The sequence below is a fragment of the Histoplasma capsulatum genome, genomic scaffold (assembly GCF_000149585.1).
Source record: "Histoplasma capsulatum NAm1 scaffold_3 genomic scaffold, whole genome shotgun sequence".
In the NCBI taxonomy this organism is placed as follows: domain Eukaryota; kingdom Fungi; phylum Ascomycota; class Eurotiomycetes; order Onygenales; family Ajellomycetaceae; genus Histoplasma; species Histoplasma mississippiense.
This window is the reverse complement of record NW_001813980.1, coordinates 2,115,934-2,136,226: the sequence shown is the minus strand read 5'-3', so window position 1 is coordinate 2,136,226 and position 20,293 is coordinate 2,115,934. Positions and strand designations below refer to the sequence as shown.

Here is a 20,293-nt window from a genome sequence, read left to right as displayed (position 1 = left end):
AACCCTTCACTTAATAAAAGATACTCAACGCCAGTAAACTTTCGAAATCAAGAAAACGAACTCACTAACGGGTCAACTTCCATCGGAATGGAGAACGACGCCCAGTACCACAATCAATTAACCCCTAATAGCGCTGTGAAAAATTCCACCCCTGGAAAAAAGCGATGGACGCTAAGAGGTGGAAAACCGTCCGCCTACGAATCCTTACAACCGGACGACGACAGCGATGATGGTCGCGATGCCAGCCCTGCCCATCTCGATAGTGATCGCAAGGGGCGTGTGGTGAGCAACTCTGGAATTGATTTGGGATCAGGTTTTGGATCCGGCTCTCCTGGGTATGGTAGCTATCTTGCCGGGTTGGGCGTTGGGAGGAGACGGGATGTCAGTGGAAAAGCGGCGGAGGAAGGCCGAATTGCTGGAGTGCGCATAGTTGCCGAAGAGGAAGAACGCGAAGGCGCCAAACCCAAAGGACGGCGGCTTTCAAAGTCGGGAGGCGGTGAGATTAGGGCTGCTGGATGGGCTCGTTTTAAAGGGTTATAAATGTTCTTCCCATCCCCCCTATATTTTCAAAATCTGATAATTGCTTATTTGAGGGACGGACACAACCCGTCCTGATATAAATCCATGATTCTTTGTTTGTCTACTGACCATTTTTTGTTCTGCAAACACCCCATCGTTTCCATTTCTTTTCGCAGGGCAACACGAATGACGAAAATATGCCGCCCTTATCTCTGGTTTATATGGTTTTCTTATGATTTTTGACTTGCTATAGTCCCCATCTTCCCATCCATGTCAGTATTTATGTTCAATACCTGATTTCTTTTTGTGTTCTTGACATCTTGAGTGGGGTTTAGTGATACCGATGAGTTTGTGGGAATATCGAATTCCTGATCGGATGTTGTTTCGAATGGTTTTTTGCACCAGTAGATTGCTGGTAGGGTATTACCTTCTGCTGGTACCCAGTGTGTCGCTGATGGAAAGGTGAATTAGAATGAGATATGGAATTTGAGATATGTATAATAATGGATACGAGACAATTAGCTAGCTATATGGTATCGCTGATTCTGACAGATTTCGAAACGCTGTAAAAGACAAACAACGATATTCCACTTGGTGAAGATACCACTTGGTCCATGCAAATGTAAAAAGCTGTGAAAACCTTCAAATCGGGCTGCTTCCCAAGCCGTTTAACGGCCGGCAAATCTGGTACAAACAACGACGAAACTAGATTCTCCAAAACCTCTCCTCCGAAGCAACTATATTCCTCCCGGCGAAAATCTCACTATCCGCTTCTTCATGGAGAATCAACATACCCCTCGAATCGAGCAGTCTCTCGGGCATCACATCTCGTAGATAGTCTCTATCAATCGGGGCCACATGTTTTGTCCATTCTGGCCCGGCCACTGGAGTGTAAGGGGCATATGGATTGTTCACACCATCCCAATCACCTGGAGGAATGTTATTTCCATCTCTCCTCATCCCTTTGCTGAGCTTAAAATTGAAAGCCTCGGGCATGGATTCGACAAGACAGACAAGAATTGCATAGCGGATGGGGTCAGGGTCTTTTGGGTCAGGGATCCGTTCCAGCTGCCAGGAATGCTCACTGTGATACCAAAAGTATTCAACTTCATATCCGATTACTGCATTCATACTATCTCCAGCCATCGCTGCCTCGTACATACGGTAAAGAGAGCGCAAGGGAGTGTCATGAGAACGCCATAGTGGAATTGCTTGTAGATTTTTGAGATCACCTTCACACCGCCTTGTCCAGCACAGTGATGGGTTGGCAACCAAGCTCAGAGGAGGAAGAGGCTCAGGATCGGATATGACCATGAGGTTAGAGACGCAGGCAGGAAGAGACGGAGCAGAGCAAGATATGGGTGTTTGTTCCGGTGACGCAGACGGATGATGCTTCCTCGAAGTGCTAATGGGCTTTCTATAGACCGCCATATGTACCATTTCCGTCTCCACCAACTCAATTTGCGACGGGGTCTGGAAGGACGTGTCATATCTGGTTACTCTTCTCTCGGCTAAGACAGTGAGAACGTGAAAGAATGAAAACAGGCGATAACCTTATCTCAGCAAGCTCAGACGCTTCGCATGTGGAGAGGGCAACAATGGAGCCTGCAAAATGCTCTCGAGTAATGAATGGCCTTCCTTATACTCCGTATACAATTTAGCTTCACGTAAAAATGGCGTTTTGAGGTGTGAATTTGCGGCGTACAGCCTTCCTTCTACGGTTAGACTCTGAATAACTAGTTAGTTAGATAACTAACTTTCTTGATCACACCATTTTCTTGATCACTTTGTACCACCATGCCAATTTAGTATGAGAGAGTACCTCTTAAGACAAACACAAGCAGGTAGCCTCCCATACTAAATTGGCATGCAAAGTGAGCAAAGAAAGTGGTGAAAGCACGTTAGCTATAATTTATATGTAATATATACGGAAGCAATACAGAACTCAAAATTACAGCCCCATCTTCTGCCACAAGCCCACCTAAATAGGAAGGCGGCGCGTGCTAAAAAAATTTCATGCTACCAGGCGTTGTAGGATCCCTCTACTCCGTACGGAGTACTGTTCATATTTTTATATTGGCCCGTCATATTTAACGAAACTAACGTCAGTCTGAATAGAGATGCGCCAAGGACATGTGATGGAATAACAATCGATTTGACGCTCCTCGTTCTAAACTATGAGGATTGTAAGAAAATTCGTACTGGTGGCTTATCTCTGAGTTATTTCTCTGCTAACCACATTTCATAGCCATTGGAGATGTGCATGAGAACACAATTCTGGACTCTAGAACCAATTCATTCTAAAATAGCATACCAGGCTGTGCTAGCATCAATAATTCTCTGTTGGATTCCAAGCATGATGTTGGGAAACTGTGATTTACAAGGTCAACTGTGCCGGCCCCTTAATTTCTTGTATCCCGCGAAAACATTCCGTCATGCATTCCTCCGAACTGATCTGAACTGATCTGAATTTTGCTATCCAACTTTCTTGAATGACCCTGTTGAACAAACTCTCTTCATCGCGCACGGAGCTAGATCTAAATCCAATTCCGATAAAATCCACTGGGACTCCTCGATACTAGTATTTGTAAATCATTCCGAAATGGGAGTGATTTGCACCATAACAGAGTGCTTATGGAAGGTAATAGTAAGTAGTTCTATGAACTTGTGAGTGGGTTTGTTGGTTAAGATCGGGCTGTGCAGGGCTCTAAGAGAAGTAGCTTATGCAGCAGCCCTGTATCAAACAGCCCATTCCTCATGTGGCCAACCCCCCTCAGCTACCTAGTATTTCAAAACCGCAGCATTAAATCTTCCTCTCCTCCTCGAAATATATTATAATACCAGAAAAGTGAGAACAGCAGTGGTTCGAAATCCGAAGGCATGGAAGAAGAACGGGTGGCGTTGGACAAAGCTAAAATGAGCAGAGGTAGTGGAAATCAAGTGATATTTGGAAGCCATTGCTGATTAGAAATGTATAGGGATCGAAACATTGGACAAATTTGTAACGGAAGACGAAATGATATACGCCTTTTCTCCAATTACGATGGTCTCGCTAGGCGGATATCTCGCAGTCTCACATTTTCAAAATCCCTCGACAACAGAAGACATTGATGTGATAATTGATCCAGAGTTTGCTTCTGACAAGGCGTTGCATCGCAGGCTGCAGCTTGCCATGGTGAAGGTGGGGAGAGATTTAGGTTTTGGGGAAAAATGGATGAATGACTCCGTTGCTCTATTTGTCTCTAAATCCGCTTGTGAGTCCATTTTCGAGGATGCAGAAAAACAAAATATCATTCTGTGGTCTGGCGAGAATATACGGATACTGGCAGCTCCACTTGAGTGGGGCTTGGAGACAAAGCTCCGACGACTCTCTACCAAACCTCATCACCTGAAAGCCATCACTGATGTTGAGGATGTCCTGGTCATTTTGAACACTCTGATAGATCAAAACGAAGGCCCCCTGGAAAGGGATACGATTCGAAAACTAAACAGGAATGGATTTGACGTCGCCATTGCACATAGCGTTTTGGATCGGGTCGCAAAGACATATCAAGAGCGATATGGAAATAACCCCTTTTTCTAAAACATCGACCTTTAGTCCTTCGATAAATTTTGTGACAGGAGGGTGCTGAAAAGGGCTTGTATTATTCTCTATGATAATGCATCTCTATCAATTACATTCCGATATTTTTGAATCCAGGCTGCAATCTCAACTCGCTGTTAAAATTGCTCTTCCGACTCCATGCTCTTCATTTTCACCCTCTAGTAGTCTGGGGAAGATAGCAAATTCGAATAGAACCATGAAATTATGTTCAATTGGATTTCGACACATTTCCCTAGGCGGTAGAGCCACAAGTCTGCAGATCAAGGAAATAAAATACGGCTGTATAAAAAATATAATCCGGCGAGGCCATGTTGAAACGTCAATCCCCCAGCCTCTGACACACCATGAAATTGTTCCTGGATCTTTGACATTCCACGAGGTTGAAAGCCATGAGAAGCAAGAGGATCGCCCACTTCAGAAAGATTAGAGTCAGACAACCCCCAAGTAAATAACTAATACTTGAATTAGTAACTGGTGGTATTAATCGAAATCACATTTAGATTACCAAAATCACCACAGGATACCCGAATCGCCGGTTCAAGATCTCCCGATGCTCAACAACTTGGATGTTTCTGTCCGCAAGACCATGAGTCACCGCAGGTAAGCCGTCGCCTAGGTAGGCCTTCCGTATTGGCACAAAGCTTGGCGATTGAAGTTGGAGAGGCACAGTATAGAATAGGACATTATATTATCGAAAATGCTTGGTGTAGATTGTTAGAACATTTTGCAACTCAAGGATCGTGATCAGGTGGTGAAGCGGAGGAATAGCCCTGGAGTGCTAGTGCTAACTAATCATTGGCTCCTCTTAATCGGGGGTAGTCCGGTCGATTCCTCCAGGTAATCTTGAAGCATTAGTTAGTTATTGTTAAATGGCAAAAAATAATCAATCCCTTCTTCTTTAGGTAGCCTACGCGTTTTTGCTTGATCTCCAATTGGTACCAGTTACCAGTAGTTGGTTGATAACAGTTGACGGTATCAGACAACTTCTGCTTGAGTCTGATCCCGGGTTTATCATGTCTTCGACAAATCAATTGCTCCACAGGGCCGTACGCCAATCCATCACGGTAGTGACTTTTATATCCAACAAACAACAATTACACAGATGCTAGAGGAGCATGTTCCAATGGAACTTCTGCCGGGTGGTGAGGATGTGGCGCTGAAACTTCCAACTTGAACTTCTAGCAGATAGGAATAGTGTCTGCTATCTGGGAGTTTAACCGAGTGAATTTCGAGTCTTCCAAAATTCGTGAATTTCAAAGCAATGTGAATCAACGAGATGATTCAATTTACCCTTTAAGCCCACTCCATTGACTCCACTGATATGAATGGCGGGATCAATTCACTCCTCTGGCACGCGATATATTTGCTCGCAGATATATCTATCTATACTTTCCTCTGTTCCTCTTTTCTATTATTTCATAATATTGCGTTCGAGTATTTTTCATCTGGCTCTGTCCCTGTTACTACTTGGAGAAAGCCAACTCCTCACTATCAAATTACTGCCGCTCTTCGTTGAGTGAACTATGCATGCAAGTCGCACCCAAAAGAAGGCCACGGCCTGCTACTATTGGTACAATGGTAGGTGTAAATATACAGCGGATGCTTGCATGTATGCGCATCGCCATACTGGCCAGGTTGCGAAGAGACCACCGTCGACTACTAAGTTAGGTATGGATACGATTTCCCAACCCATCCATCAGGTCAGGATGTTTGGGATTTAGGCCAGACTCTTACTGCCATCACAGAATCCAAGCCAGGCCAGCGGGATACTAGGGACCTAATCTCATTGGTGGGTAACGACGATATAATAGAGGATACGGTATGCGTTGATCCTGGTACACCCGTTAATTGAATAATGCTGCATATGGCAAATATCTAGTACATGTGCTAAGTTTTTTTTTTTTAGATTTCAAGTGCCTCTGGGACAGAGAATTCATCATGCACAATCGTTTTACAAACTCCAGCCGAAGCATCTGAATGTCTTACCTTGGCCGAGGCTGTTATCAAAGCTCTGCAATCTAATATAGACTCCAACGGTATTAAGGCCGTGCTTGTTACGAATCCTCCTGAGCGTGTGCGAAAAGCACTCAACAAAGGCATTGATGGGTTTTCCGCTATTTTTGAAGCAGTCAAACGGAACGATGCTGATATCATAGAACTACTCGTTGAAAATGGGGCCAACCCAAATGCAACAGAGCATAATTCCGATATCCCGCTTCTTGCATTTGCAATTTTGCGAGATGCGACAATTACAGTTATACAAACGCTCCTGAGTCTGGGAGCGAATCCTCATTCTATTCCTCGAGACTTGTGGGGCGGATCCATCTCCGGGACATTCGACAACGAGACTGAGTTGCTACCTGGCAATTTAACGCTAGATACTCGCTGGTACAATAGATTACATCGTGCCTCACTCCTGAAGCGACTGGATTTTGGTTTAAGATACCATCTCCTAGCTTCGAGCAAATTAGAGCCTCCAACCAAGAAGGAACGACAGAATGCCGAAAGATTAGGCATCATATCTCTCCTCCAGTTACCTTATTTCTCTGTCGGGCAAAGACTTGCTATAAAACTTGTCACGGAATATGTCCAATCTCATCTTTTGCTTCCCAGCAGTAACCGGCCATTAATGCTGGCATTTGTTGGTCCTCCAGGCCATGGCCAGCTGAAGCTCGCTGCCAGCGTTGGCAAAATAGTACCTTTTAACTCAATTGTTGCGCGCACGAAAATGATGAACAATTATTCTGCTAATGAGCAGATACCAGGTAAAGAAATCTTCACCAACCAACCTAGCAGATTAGAGGTGGTTTATATCGATGATATCGACAAAATTGGTCGGTTGAATCTAATTACCCTCCCAAATGGTCCTACACAAGGTGAGCGTTTGTAAATGTACATGTACATGTAAAGTACATACAAACCAGCCCAAGCCAGGTCAATCAGAGCTCTGTTTTGAAACTTGAAATAACCGTCCAAGCTGACATTTTTTTTAATTTTGTCCGAGTCTGTTCAGGAGCTGGCCGGCATGAAACTAACCCAAACTTCTCAGCTAGCTCGAAAACTATCTGTATTCTTTCTGTAACTGACGGTGAGAGCACAATTCTCGACTTTCACGAAACATACCTCGGAAACACCTCCAAGGACGAATTACACTCCGCCCCTTGGGACGAACTGGATAAAGCGTTGAAGAAGGACCTCTTAAAAAGCTATGGGGTATTTTTATAGGCTAACTCCTGCCCTTGCCCAGGAAATAATGAATATAGCTCTAACAAAACAAAATTATACAGTCCTCCCTAACCAGCCATATTGATGCCATAATCCCGTTCTTCCCCTACTCCGATTCCGAAGCCGGGGCTTTAGCATATAAATATATCAACGACCTACGTTCTCGTCTAGCTAATGCCGACGTAGGCGACAATGCCTATGCGGCAAAACCTGCAACTGCAAACGCATCCACATTCTTAGGCGCTATTCATCTCGATCTTGAAGGAGACGACAGGGCGATCTGTGAGCATATTGCGGAGAAGAGCTATGACATAAGTCTCGGGGAACGGTCTATTCAGCAGGGGGTTATCAGGGAAATCCAGCTCCCGGTTATCGAGCAGTGGATAAAGAAGATTCCTGAGGCTGAGGAGAGCTTCCGGGGATATGGACGGGCACCGTGGTGTTCCGGGTTGGATTTGGGGAGCCCCCATTCCTCTACCTCCATGTCTATATCGGGTGGTGCACATTCCCTATCTGCTCGGGGGGTCACAAAAGCTGTTGTTAAGTTGGTGGCGAACGAGCACCCCGATGTGATGGTACGGGGAAGGAAGGGCCACCTTTCAATTTCAGTGTCTTTGGAATAGGGAAAGTTCGGATCAAAATGGCAAAAATAGCACGGCATGGTAAAGCGGTGATGGTTTTTCTTGATTGGAAACGAAAAAGGTATAATAAGCTCTCTGCATTAAGATAAATTAGGGTTACCTAATTTGGGAAGAGGGTAGCTAGTTGGAGCGGACGGGGAAGATGGGTACTGTGATAGAATATTTGATATTAGTTGTTTTATCTACCAATAACATGAAAAAGACAGAGCGTCGACCTGGGCAGAATCGGAAAAAAAGGATATTGTATCAGAAATTCTTAACGACAGAGGGAATTACCGATGGAGACAGTTATGCAATCGGAAAATTAACAAGTCAAATTTGAGGACAAATGTATTAATTTCATTAGGGTACATTTTCTCACGTCTGGTTTGGTCCCCAATCCCCACGCATTACCATTATGTTAACTGACTAAGAGAGCCCTTTCCCGTGTTTTCTCGAACACCCGTAGGTGCTGATGGCTTTTGAAGTGGAGGGAATGGAAAACAGAAAGAAATTTTAAACTTCGCTTTATTAAATTTGTTTTGTAGATCGTAGATCATCGTCCGTTAAGCATTGAATCCGAACTAGAATTAAAACTGGAGTCACTTCGTTCCTAACAGGCAACAAAACGACAATATCAATAACAAGTTATATTCCTTGTTGTCATTTTACCCCTTTGGAATTCCCAAAAAGTGAAAGATGAAAAAGCGAGGAAGGATAACCTTCTAAAGCGCCAGAGGTCCGTAAACACGCAAAACTAGCTGTAGGGAACAGGGACTTGGAGCAAGAGAAAGTAGCAGGAACGACAGAGTAAGGAAAGAGTGGATGAAGCGTTTGAGATGGGCGAAGGTAGACGGAAATAGCGTAAAAGAGTAAAAGAGTAAAAGAAAATAGACGGCGAATCAAAACGTAAAATTCATGAAAAGTCTTCCCCAGGTTCTTCGATACTGTTCTTGACACGGAGTAATATTGCTGTTTTCCACTTATCCAGCTTGCTTAATTGATCATATTGGAATAACTTGTCGCCAAAGGACTCTGCATCGCCCTGCTCAACAGCCTGCGCCAAATCAACGAGGAGCATATGTTCACGAGTCGTCGTGAAGGAGTTATCTAGGTCTCTATAGTTTTGGAGAGCACGATTGGTAGCGACGAGGTCCTGCAAGACAGCGTGGAATATTTTTAGCTGACGCACGCACGGAGAAGAAAATAATAGGCTAGAAAATAACTGGTATAATTTTTCTTTTCTTCTTTTAAAAAAATGTTTTTCCTTACATTTGACGCAAGGTGGCAGATGCCAGCTTTCAAGAAGTAGTCTTTCACGGAATATTTCATCAGGTTATTGTTAATGGAGGATTTTGCAACGCGTTCGTAGTGCTCGATGGATTTGTAGTAATCTCCTTTGAGCGCGGCAAGATCTGCGACTTTGAGATAATGCTTGTTCGCCAGCCTGTTAAAATAATAAAATATCCACGATCAGTTATCCTGTTTTGCCCTATGGATTAATGCTACCTGAAAGGAGGGAAGAAGAAAGGAGAGAATGCCTACGCTTCCGCGTTATCTCCTTCGAACCATTCCGCGGCCTTTTCATAGGCTTCCAACGCCCGTCCTTCATCGCCAATTTCTACCTCGTATATTTCAGCTAAGTTTTGTTGGTGGGTCGCAGCCCGTCTGAAGTTTCCCTTAGAAATATAATGCCGGATGGCAATCTGCAGCACTCGGGCTGCATCTTCGGGGTCTGTCTTTCGGTATACTTTAAACGCTTCAGTCAAGAGGTTGGCCGCATCGTCTGGCTCGTTCAGGTTGGTGGTGAAAACAGTGGCAGCTTTCTCAAACGCCATGCCCGCTTCCTTGTCTACATTTTCCCCGATATTAGCCGTGGATTCCTTTTTCCGGTGGTTCCCAGGAAACAGTTGAGCTGAGCAAATATGCAAGAGCGGAGCGGGGACAACCAACTCATCTTCTGTGCCCGGAAAGCATTGGCGGCTTGTGAATAGAGGTCTGCAGCATTTTCGTATTTTTCCGTTCGCCCACCGAAAAGGCTGAATCCACCTGAAGCACTTTGAAGTGCTTTATCTGCCTGTTATGTTTTCAAACTGTTAGGCCTCGATCGGATGGATGGCGGGGAATATAATTGCACACCTTCTGTAGTAGGACTCGGGGATCCTGTGCCATGGTTGAAACTGTTTGGCTGTTTTATGGAAATAGGAAAACCGTAGAAATTACAGCTGGATGTAGATCTGGTGTGTGTGTGTGTATACCGGTTGATGTTGAGGCCTTCGCTGGATACGCCGATGTTGTCATGGCTTGGCGGGGTCTATCGAGGTTATTCAGTTAGGGCAGAAATCGCTGATCTAACTATAAGCGACACTCTTTTTCTTGCAAAACATCGCATCCCTCCTCGAATATCAAAAATTGGCCCCAGTTAAGTAGAAATTAAACCCTAAAGAGCAGGCACTAACAGACTCGGCCTATTCTAACTATTCTACATTGGTTCAAATGGCACTCTACCGCGCGTGGTCGACGCGACCACTCCTGCAAACGATCCGCAGAACGACCCATCACATCGGAGCAAGAAGTATTCGACCGACTCCGCCACCAGCAACTGCTCAAACCGACGATCCAGCGTCTATTCTTTCAGAGCCCAGTTGGTCTGTCAAGTCCCTCTTACCAGAGAACACATCTTCTCCCCAATCACGTACTATATCCTCGAAGCAGCTCCACCACCTCCTCCGGCTTTCCGCACTCCCACCCCCCTCAAGCGCCGAAGAGGAGGTGGAAATGCTTAAAACCCTTGAGTCGCAAATTCATTTTGTGAAGAAGGTCCAGGGCATTGACACTACGGGTGTTACGCCTCTGCGCAGTATTAGTGACGAGTCGGCGGAGGCACAGGAGGAAAATAAAATCAGCTTAAAGACCCTCGAGGCATCTCTAAAACAAGAGCGCTATATTGGCCGAAGTAGAAGAATTCAGCGCACGAGATCTGAGAGGCCTACCAATCCGGACGACGAGGTTTGGGATGGTGATGCCTTGAAACCAGCATCAAAAACAATGGGGAGGTACTTCGTGGTCCAGTCAAGCTAAGTTAGGAAGCTTGGTAAAAGCACAATCTAGAGGATATAACCCGGTTCCATTCCATACCCATCCAATACTCAGTATGTCTCACGCTTCAACCGCCTAGTGTCACTGAACCTATTCTCTTCGATCACCGTACAATCTCCCTACTGTGGAACGATGTGCTGACTCATCGGGCTGGTAGACACCTTCCTTCCTTCCTTCTCTTCGGACCATCTTCCGTTCATTTGTTTATCCTACAAACCTACCAACAATTCCACTACTCCGCCGTTTGTACGATTTTTCACTGGCATTTGGACCAATTGGATGAGAATTCCACGCAATAAAAGTTAATTTTAACTACGTTAAATGCCAACAGCTGGTGTAGCGCTACTCAGGTCTCATGGATTCGATAATGAACCCAAGGAGTAGTCGAAGCGGTGATCATGAAATGGGAAGACAGGACCGACAAACACAAAATGAGGCTCACCTAACTTCAGTCCTATGCCTAAACGAACGACAGGATCTGGCCCTTCTCATTGTGGATATTATGGATCAAATGGAGCAGACAATTTGTGATCATTTCAACACGGAGCATTCGAGACCGCAGCCAAATGATAATGAGCCGTCCCCAGACAACCTCGACCCAACTACTCTCAAGCAAGAGAAGCCTGGTCTTGCGTCCCGAAAGTCATCCACAGTGGAAGTAAAAGCGGAGGCGGAAGCTCTTCGGTATTTTGGTACTTGGAAAGATTCAGTCATTTATCGGATTGGGGAGATCATAAACGCGCCTGATTGTCCAGAACTCCACAAGCAGCAGCAGCGTGAGGGTCAAATCGACGAGAGCGCGGAAAACACCGCACCATCTGATTCTACAAGATTATCCAGGACACCTAAAGGCTCTCCAAGCAGGTATCCTCCAGTAGAGACTCCCTTGAATGAACTTCCACATGCCACGAAATTGATTATTCTACATTCGGCTCTCCTTTTGCTTCTAAGTCTTCAACACTACAGTGCACATTCGCGAGTTCTGCTGCTCAGGATTGCCGCCAGTCTTGGACTGTCCGCGGATGAGTTGGTTAACGATGAGGTCCAGGTTGCAGAAGGCCTGTTACAAACTGCAAAGGTGCTGACGGCAGATGAAGAAGCCAAAGCAAAGGTTGAAAAGACAAAAAATTCAAGGAAATGGAAAATTGGCCTTGCGTCCATCGCTGGAGGTGTTCTCATTGGAGTAACCGGAGGATTAGCTGCCCCCTTTGTTGCTGCCGGCATTGGTGCAGTGATGGGTGGACTCGGCCTGGGAGCAACCGTTGCAGCGGGATACCTGGGTGCAGTTGCCAGTAGCGCCACTGTTATTGGAGGGATATTTGGGGCATATGGCGCCAGAATGACTGGAAAGATGATGGAGCGGTACGCAAAGGAGGTTGAAGATTTTGCATTCCTTCCCATCCATACACCATTACATTCAGAGGGAGAGAGCATAACTTCTATGACAACGGATCAACGTCTTAGGGTTACAGTTGCTATTAGCGGCTGGCTTACTGAGCAAGAGGATTTCGTAAATCCCTGGCGGGTTCTCGGACGTGATTCTGAATCGTTTGCCCTACGGTGGGAGTTTAAAGCGCTAGCGAAACTTGGCAATGCTCTGACGACGATTGTGAGACATACAGCTTGGGCTTTTGCATCCAAACAAGCTATATCCGGTACCGTTTTCTCGCCTATCCTTGGTGCAGTGATGTGGCCCGTGGCCCTGTTAAATCTTTCTCACATAATCGATAATCCGTTTAGTATCGCGAAAATCCGCGCTGATAAGGCTGGTCAGGTCCTTGCGGATGCGTTAATTAACAAAGCCCAGGGTGAACGTCCAGTGACGTTGGTTGGGTACTCGATGGGTGCTCGTGTGATTTTTTCTTGCCTCACAAGTCTTGCGAAAAGACGCGCGTATGGTTTGGTCGAATCCGCTATTCTTATTGGGTCTCCTACTCCGTCAACAACCAGTCATTGGCGGCTAATGCGGACCGTTGTTAGCGGCCGATTTGTCAATGTTTTCTCATTTAACGACTCGATCCTCGGATTTCTGTACCGTGCTAATAGTGCCCAATTCGGAATAGCCGGTCTCCAGTCCATCTCAGGCGTCCCTGGAATAGAGAACTTCGATGTGAGTGATGTTGTTAGTGGCCATTTGAAATACCAGTATATGGTTGGATACATTCTCAAAAGGATCGGATACGATCATCTGGACAAGGAGCAATTGCAACAGCAAACTGACATTTTGAGGGCTATGGATGAAGGAGACAATAAGAGGCTTGAGTGGGAAAAAGAGCAGGTGCGAATTAAGATGAAATTGGAGCAACACCAACAGATGGATAATAGTCGTATGCGGGAACCTTTGCTTGTTGGGGAAGAGCCGGTCGAAAGAGAGGTTGAAGAAAGACAAGAACAGTCTCAGATGAACTTGGGACCACAGCAACTCCAGGAAAATATTAGTATGCCTGAACCATCTTCTGCTGAAGTGCAGCGGCTGGAAAGGGAGGTGGAAGAACAGACTCAGCAAACCCTGTGCCGTGCCTGACTTGGAAGACTAGAGATTACGGATCAGACTAATGATTGTGGGTAAATTGTCTGCTGGCCGCTAAGAACGAATTTTTATTATGCTTAAATGGGTTACTTGCCGCACCTCGCGTTCACCTCTGGTAGCTGGATTGGTGCCTGATGTTTTAGGTCGTTTTTGGTTCTTATCGTTTTAGCATGTCTGTTGTTCTCATTAAGCAGATATTTCTAGCAAGGAAGTGGTAAATTGTTTAGTTTCCAAGTGACCTGTGTATACATATGTTTATTGAAAGTGGTTGGAGTAGGATAAATGGAAGAATGTATAAACGAAAATCATTAATCAATCGTAATATGAAAAATAGCCTTCTTAAGTCGTGGATATATCGGTTCAGTTTCCCCTAGGACTATACCTTCCAAGCCCCGTACCCCGCAATATCGTGGAATTTTTATATCGCCATGCAAAAAGGGGCAAAAAAAGGGGCAAAACGCCAACAAAATCATCTCAAAAAAGAGCATCTCTACACCGAAACACCTAAAAGCTCAATGCACCTCCTCCCCCCACGCAACAGCCTTTCGAGGGAAAACACGTTTATACAAGCTAATCCCAATAGCATCCTGCGGATTAATCTTCGCATCAAACGTCGCCTTAAAATACCCATGGGTCCCCAAACTCTCCTTGATATACCCGCTGCGGCCCCGCTTCGTCCACAGCTGTAGAGCTTTGAACCAATTCACGTCCTCCGCGTTGAAGAACATGTACCGCACCGTGACGACCTTCTTGTGGATCTTGTACGGGTGGCCGGTCAGGATGACGCGCTTGGCAACGACCCGCGAATGGTCAGGTGCAATAGTCGTGCCGGAGCCGATGAGTTCCCAGTTCTCGAGCTCATTGGAGGATGATGTGACAGGGAGGGTGTTGCCACTATTATCCGTGCTTGGATCCATGGCTTCAGCATCCGTGGCCGCGGTCGCTGTCTTCTTAAATACTAAGACGGGTATCGAACCCCAGGAGACGGGGCCGATGAATGTTGCTACGGCGCTGCGGCCTGGATGCAAATATCGGTCGAACTTGTGGACGTTATTGGGAGTGTTTCCGGCGGCAGAGAAGATTGGCTTAATGACCAGGCGGCGGGGTCCGCATTGTATGATTAGTTCTTCCTTAGATTTGAGAGGTTCTTCGACAGTGGAGCTAAGGCTCATGTTGATGTTGACGACTGCCAGTTTGTGTTCGTGTCGGAGGAGCGAGAAAAGAGAGGTTGGTTGTGAAGGGAGTGACTTTAAGTGGAGAGGCACGTCGCTGAGATGAACATTAACACGGGTACCGGCCTTGACACCACCGACGAGTGCTTCCCGAAGACATTGGTTTTTGGAACCCTTGTAGTCTACGACCTGTAGAAGACGATTCCAGTCTTCAGGCTCATGCGCCCTGTCTTCCTCCACTTCCCATCTACTCATTTTAAGGCTTTTGAGTCCTCTATATCTTGCTAGTCTTTCTCTTGCAACGGTAGATGGATGAAGTTCAATCTCATCGGGGAATTCCAAATCATCTTTTGCCTCATTCTTCCGGCTTGCGCGATATTCTTCTATTTGTTGCGCTTCGTCCTCAGGTGATGGGTCGAGAAACATCTCAGACTGTGGATATTCGGAAGGGCCAGCTTCAGTCATGGTGTCTCTATTGTCCGGGTTGAAAAAGCCATCTTCTGGACCAGCTGGAGTATCCAAATCCATACCCTCATCGATATCATCCATTTCATCGACCAGGTCAGAACCGGAGTCAGAGACGTCATCAAGGTACCATGCCGCCTGGTAATCAGACGTGCCCTTCGGCAGACGTCTCGGACGCGATGAATGCTTGTCATCGCCATCCGAGAAGTAATGGTGATCATCAAGCAGTACCCCTTTCTTTTCATTTTCAGCCATAGAAATAGTATCATCCATCATAACGACCTCCTCAGGTGCGACGGTAGCCATGTCGTCGCAATCAACACTTGGCTGATCCAGAACTTGCTGTTTCACTGTGTTGTCGATGCTCATACCACCATCCGCTTCCCTTTGCTTAAGTGACAGCGATGGCGCAGCGGTGATGGATGTGATCTTATAATCGCCCCAGGTGGGTATATGGACCAAGCGGTCAGCTTTTAAGCCTCTACCCCGTACAACGCCGGTTACTATAACCTCACCAGACGACTCAGACGATGATTCGGGCCATAGTACAGACTCAATTAGCATCCAACTTCTGTCATCCCGCCAACGAATACCCTTAGGTGTTGCTGTACATATCCCCCGAACTATGTTGGAACATTCCTGCCTTGAATCCAAAGAATGCACCTTGTCTAGTGTGGGAAAGAAATGGGCGATGAAAGACTTGAGTGAAGCAGTAAATTGCTGGCGCTTTTTGGGAGGCGTGATTTTCTCAAGCCCCTAAGAAATGGCGAATGTCAGTCACTGTTGTGGTAAAAAAAAAAAAAAAAAAAAAAAAAAAAAAACTTGGCTCGTAAGGGTGTTTTCCGCATACTTGTACTACTGCAAGCACATTGGATATCCCTTGACCTTCAATCGCACGCAGCATTAATTTAGCCCCTTCGTCTAGTTTATTGTCTGCGGGCAGAATAAAAATGACAAAATCTGCCAAGCGACATGTGTCCAGTGCGCTTATCAAATCCTTCATTGTAGGAATGTACAAGACATTTTGCTTAAATCTCTCTATGCGAACGCGGTACATGCGCCCTTGAATATCTGTTTCCGGGATATCGAGACTCTCGTTTAAACTCCTGATGGCTGCATCTGGGTTTACGGTATCTGCAAGAGGGATAACGGCAACATGTTTCGACGCTCCATTCTGGCCGGAGAATATGCTCACGGATTCGGATTGGTTTTTGTGCTTCAATCTTTTTTTGGGGGGGGTCTTGTATCCGCGCGCGCGAGTGTTCCACACACACATATTGCGTGGGGGGAGAGTATTTTGCGCAACGCCTCACTCTATTTTTCTCATCTCATGAGACACACTATGATATCCGATACACGCGCACATATATAGAAGAATTCCAAAAATATCTCCTGATATTGTATATTTGCCGGCCCCACCCCCGTCCCCCTTTACAAATATGTATACAAGATCACGCACCTTTAGATAAGTCCCTAAGAGCGCCCTTTGACATATGCTTGGACTTAAAAGCCTTGTTTATTGATTTGGTCGTATTGCGGTGGTGGTGCGGGACAGCCACGGCGCTGGGAGCCATGGTGTGCGAGCCCGAACCCTTGAATCTAAAAGGGAGTGAGGCCAGATTGACAGCAATATAAATCAACGGCCGGCGGGGCCAAGTAGAAGAACAAGCAACCCTGGAAGACCTCGCCCAGCTGGATATATATATTAATTGATAATTCCCATATTAATTTCTTTTGTGTCTTTGATAAAATTCCAATGTTAACCGGGTCACATGACACATTGTTTGCTGTGTTTGCAAGAAGAATTCTAATTTTCCGTCGCACCAGACATCCAATATGTTTATTGTGTGACTGCTCCACGATACTCCTTAGGAGTTTGCTGCTGGATTATTTTAGCAGTAAACCTAAGACCTCTGTGCGACTATGGAGGTTCAAGCTGCGCCAAAAACTCTGGCCGTTGTCCGGAAATCGTCCAAAGACAAAGATCTCGAGTCCTGGGAGGAGAGGAAGCGATTAGCAGAAGCGCAGAAAAAATACGGACGGGGAAAACGGATCAATGCGAAGAGCGTGAAGGATAGGAAATTGCGAAGCAATTTAAAGAACCTAGAAGCAAAATATAAAGATGCAGCGCTAAAAGCGAAGGATGCCGAGATCCTGCTGGAGAACGAGCATGGTTACTTGGAACCTGAAGGGGAACTGGAGAAAACTTATAAAGTTCGACAAGATGAGATCAAGGACAGTGTGGGCATAGAAACAGCAAAGAAGGGATTCGAACTCAAGCTGGAGGATTTGGGTCCTTACTCGGCTGACTATACGAGAAATGGACGAAAACTTTTACTGGGTGGTAGGAAAGGTCATATCGCAACCATGGACTGGCGAGACGGTAAACTGGGATGCGAGCTGCAACTTGGAGAGACTGTGAGAGATGCCAAATGGCTGCATAATGATCAGTTTTTCGCTGTTGCGCAGAAGAAATACGTCTACATTTATGATCATGCAGGGGTTGAGATACATTGTTTGAACAAGCATGTCGAGGCCACACATCTGGAATTCCTACCTTACCATTTCCTCCTTGCCAGTGTTGTAAGCATAAAGATCACCCATTTGGTACCAGTGAATCTGCTAACACAATTTCGTCTTCCAGGCTACCAGTGGATATTTGAAATATACTGACACATCAACTGGTCAACTAGTAGCAGAGCTAGCTACTCGCCAGGGCTCTCCGACTTCTCTCTGCCAAAACCCTTATAATGCCATCCTACATGTTGGCCACCAAAATGGCACCGTCTCCTTCTGGTCTCCCAATTCCTCAACGGCCCTCGTTAAAGCACTCACCCACCGCGGACCCGTCCGATCAGTTGCAGTCGACCGACAAGGCAGATACATGGTATCAACGGGCCAGGATTTACGCATGGCGGTATGGGATATCCGTATGCTAAAGGAGGTACATAACTACTCCGTTCCCCAACCTGGCTCTAGTGTCGCCATCAGTGACCGTGGTCTCGCCGCCGTCGGCTGGGGTACACAGCTCAGCGTCTGGAAGGGATTGTTCACTGCAGCAGCTGCAGATCAAGAGAAGGTACAAAGTCCATACATGTCCTGGGGAGGTGACGGAAAGCGCATCGAGCGCGTCCGCTGGTGTCCGTATGATGATATTCTTGGCGTGGCGCATGACAAAGGATTCGCCAGCCTGATCGTGCCGGGCAGTGGAGAACCTAACTTTGACGCCTCCGAAGCCAACCCATTCGAAACCTCGAAGCAGCGACAGGAAGCAGAAGTCCGAGGACTGCTTACGAAGTTGCAGCCGGAGATGATTTCACTCAACCCTGACTTTGTGGGCAATCTTGATCTCGTAAGCGATGCCACGCGCAGAAAAGAGCGGGATCTCGATCGAAAACCTGATGACATTATTGAAAAATTAAAGAATCGGGGCCGTGGGAGGAATAGCGCGTTGCGCAAGTATCTGCGTAAAAAGGGGGCAAAGAATGTTATTGATGAGAAGAGACTCAAGGCTGAAGAGCTACGGAATGAACGTTCCTCTAGGGCAAAAGAGAATCTTCAGCGCCAGAAGGCTGGTTTGGGTCCCGCCCTTGGACGGTTTGCGACGGTACGAACCTCCTAGGCCTTAAGAAGTATTGTCATTTATCTCCCGCAAGCCAGAGGCGAGGATATTGGCATTATGCATCGGCGATACCGCCATCACTATCCCATTCCCATACATTTTTCATTCAGCTTTTTTTTTTTTTTTTTTTTTTTTTTTTTTTTTTTTTTTGATAATACCCGCGGCGTTAGTATCTGTATATTTCCTAAATTCCAGCATTGCATCACACTGGAGCATTGGAGTACTGGATTCGGGATGGAACTCGCTCTGTATTATCGTTTTTCTGAGATGCATTCATATCTCACTCCTACGACGTTCGGATAACAGTGCTCCAGGATGCACGACTCTCTCTTGAGCAATTTCATGGATATGGAAAAAAAGGAAACGAAATTAAACTGCCCTTCGTCTTTCAAACTGTCCCAGATCCCCTAACTGCCCCGCCTTTCCACCTTTGCAAACTTACATCATATGCCCCGCTAGCCTTCCATGCGCTCAAAATCAGCTCAACGATATGCTCAACCCCTCGTCCACTCTTCACCTCTGCGAAAACCGTAGGCCCGTTTTCTCTCATCTTCGCTGCATCTCTCTCCATAACAGATAAATCCGCCCCGACTGCGTCTGCCAGATCAATCTTATTCACGACCAACAAATCACTGCCAGTTATACCAGGGCCTCCCTTTCTGGGAATCTTGTCCCCACCAGCTACGTCGATGACGTAGATGATGAAATCGGCTAGTTCACGCGAGTAGTTGGCTGCTAGGTTGTCGCCCCCGGATTCTATCAGGAGGAGGTCGCTTTGGAATTGTCGCTGGAGCGATTGCAAGGCCAGTAAATTTGCACTGATATCTTCACGAACGGCGGCGTGTGGGCAACCGCCGGTCTCGATGGCGCGGATGCGGGACGGAGAGAGCGCCTTATTACGGGTGAGGAATTCGGCATCCTCCCTTTGAGATAGTTAGGGATGTCCGGGCGTGTTTTTGGCTATCACCGGCAAACAAGGGGGGGATTTTTACTGACCTAGTAAATATATCATTCGTCACGACAGCGAGGTTATATTCGTCACGCATTGCTAGACAGAGTGCCAGCATCAATGCCGTCTTCCCCGAGCCTACTGGTCTGTGCATATTAACAACATATTAGCTGGTGTATAGAATAGCTGTCTCGGTTTCATTTTCTTTTCAAGCGCGATCAACCACTGACGTAACAGCCAGAGCTATACGAACTAAGAGCTAGGGAGATATTGTCCTACCCTCCAATGCCAATAGTAAACGCTCGATCGTTCCAATCGCGTCCTTCAATCACAGGCATCTCCCGATTCAGATAAGAACCAGGACCATCGAGGATCTCATGTGTATGACCATGTGCATTACCATCATGGGTATGGGAATGCGGCCGTGAGTGGTCGTGGGTAGCCATTTAGTTCGAGAAGCTGTGGGATATGGAGAATAAAGAAAGGTA

At 46.2% G+C, this 20,293-nt stretch overlaps 9 protein-coding genes across 9 annotated transcripts; 5 read left to right on the top strand and 4 right to left on the bottom strand.

The window, feature by feature from the left end:
• Window positions 1-792: 792 nt before the first annotated feature.
• HCAG_03783 (predicted protein) lies at window positions 793-1,833 on the bottom strand (the record flags this gene model as incomplete). Its single annotated transcript, XM_001541635.1, has 3 exons — window positions 793-812; window positions 947-970; window positions 1,314-1,833. 3 exons carry the CDS (start codon window positions 1,831-1,833, stop codon window positions 793-795), a joined length of 564 nt encoding a protein of 187 aa, XP_001541685.1.
• Window positions 1,834-2,117: 284 nt separating this feature from the next.
• Window positions 2,118-2,823, top strand: HCAG_03782 (predicted protein; the record flags this gene model as incomplete). The annotated part of the gene is made up of 3 exons (XM_001541634.1): window positions 2,118-2,167; window positions 2,638-2,705; window positions 2,768-2,823. The coding sequence occupies 3 exons, from the start codon at window positions 2,118-2,120 to the stop codon at window positions 2,821-2,823; spliced, it is 174 nt and encodes a 57-aa protein (XP_001541684.1).
• A 330-nt stretch (window positions 2,824-3,153) lies between these two features.
• On the top strand, window positions 3,154-4,102 carry HCAG_03781 (predicted protein; the record flags this gene model as incomplete). Its single annotated transcript, XM_001541633.1, has 3 exons — window positions 3,154-3,166; window positions 3,498-3,648; window positions 3,679-4,102. 3 exons carry the CDS (start codon window positions 3,154-3,156, stop codon window positions 4,100-4,102), a joined length of 588 nt encoding a protein of 195 aa, XP_001541683.1.
• A 410-nt stretch (window positions 4,103-4,512) lies between these two features.
• On the top strand, window positions 4,513-8,444 carry HCAG_03780 (predicted protein; the record flags this gene model as incomplete). Its single annotated transcript, XM_001541632.1, has 10 exons — window positions 4,513-4,551; window positions 4,643-4,723; window positions 5,026-5,169; window positions 5,306-5,369; window positions 5,824-5,942; window positions 6,030-6,999; window positions 7,173-7,336; window positions 7,411-7,923; window positions 8,336-8,355; window positions 8,438-8,444. 10 exons carry the CDS (start codon window positions 4,513-4,515, stop codon window positions 8,442-8,444), a joined length of 2,121 nt encoding a protein of 706 aa, XP_001541682.1.
• A 440-nt stretch (window positions 8,445-8,884) lies between these two features.
• On the bottom strand, window positions 8,885-10,140 carry HCAG_03779 (conserved hypothetical protein; the record flags this gene model as incomplete). The annotated part of the gene is made up of 5 exons (XM_001541631.1): window positions 8,885-9,124; window positions 9,241-9,415; window positions 9,514-9,820; window positions 9,922-10,045; window positions 10,108-10,140. The coding sequence occupies 5 exons, from the start codon at window positions 10,138-10,140 to the stop codon at window positions 8,885-8,887; spliced, it is 879 nt and encodes a 292-aa protein (XP_001541681.1).
• Window positions 10,141-10,464: 324 nt separating this feature from the next.
• Window positions 10,465-13,591, top strand: HCAG_03778 (conserved hypothetical protein; the record flags this gene model as incomplete). The annotated part of the gene is made up of 3 exons (XM_001541630.1): window positions 10,465-11,024; window positions 11,080-11,120; window positions 11,418-13,591. 3 exons carry the CDS (start codon window positions 10,465-10,467, stop codon window positions 13,589-13,591), a joined length of 2,775 nt encoding a protein of 924 aa, XP_001541680.1.
• A 518-nt stretch (window positions 13,592-14,109) lies between these two features.
• Window positions 14,110-16,510, bottom strand: HCAG_03777 (conserved hypothetical protein; the record flags this gene model as incomplete). Its single annotated transcript, XM_001541629.1, has 2 exons — window positions 14,110-15,990; window positions 16,085-16,510. 2 exons carry the CDS (start codon window positions 16,508-16,510, stop codon window positions 14,110-14,112), a joined length of 2,307 nt encoding a protein of 768 aa, XP_001541679.1.
• Window positions 16,511-17,157: 647 nt separating this feature from the next.
• HCAG_03776 (hypothetical protein) lies at window positions 17,158-18,856 on the top strand (the record flags this gene model as incomplete). Its single annotated transcript, XM_001541628.1, has 2 exons — window positions 17,158-17,817; window positions 17,879-18,856. 2 exons carry the CDS (start codon window positions 17,158-17,160, stop codon window positions 18,854-18,856), a joined length of 1,638 nt encoding a protein of 545 aa, XP_001541678.1.
• A 388-nt stretch (window positions 18,857-19,244) lies between these two features.
• On the bottom strand, window positions 19,245-20,251 carry HCAG_03775 (urease accessory protein ureG; the record flags this gene model as incomplete). Its single annotated transcript, XM_001541627.1, has 3 exons — window positions 19,245-19,779; window positions 19,853-19,951; window positions 20,085-20,251. The coding sequence occupies 3 exons, from the start codon at window positions 20,249-20,251 to the stop codon at window positions 19,245-19,247; spliced, it is 801 nt and encodes a 266-aa protein (XP_001541677.1).
• Between the last annotated feature and the right edge of the window lie 42 nt (window positions 20,252-20,293).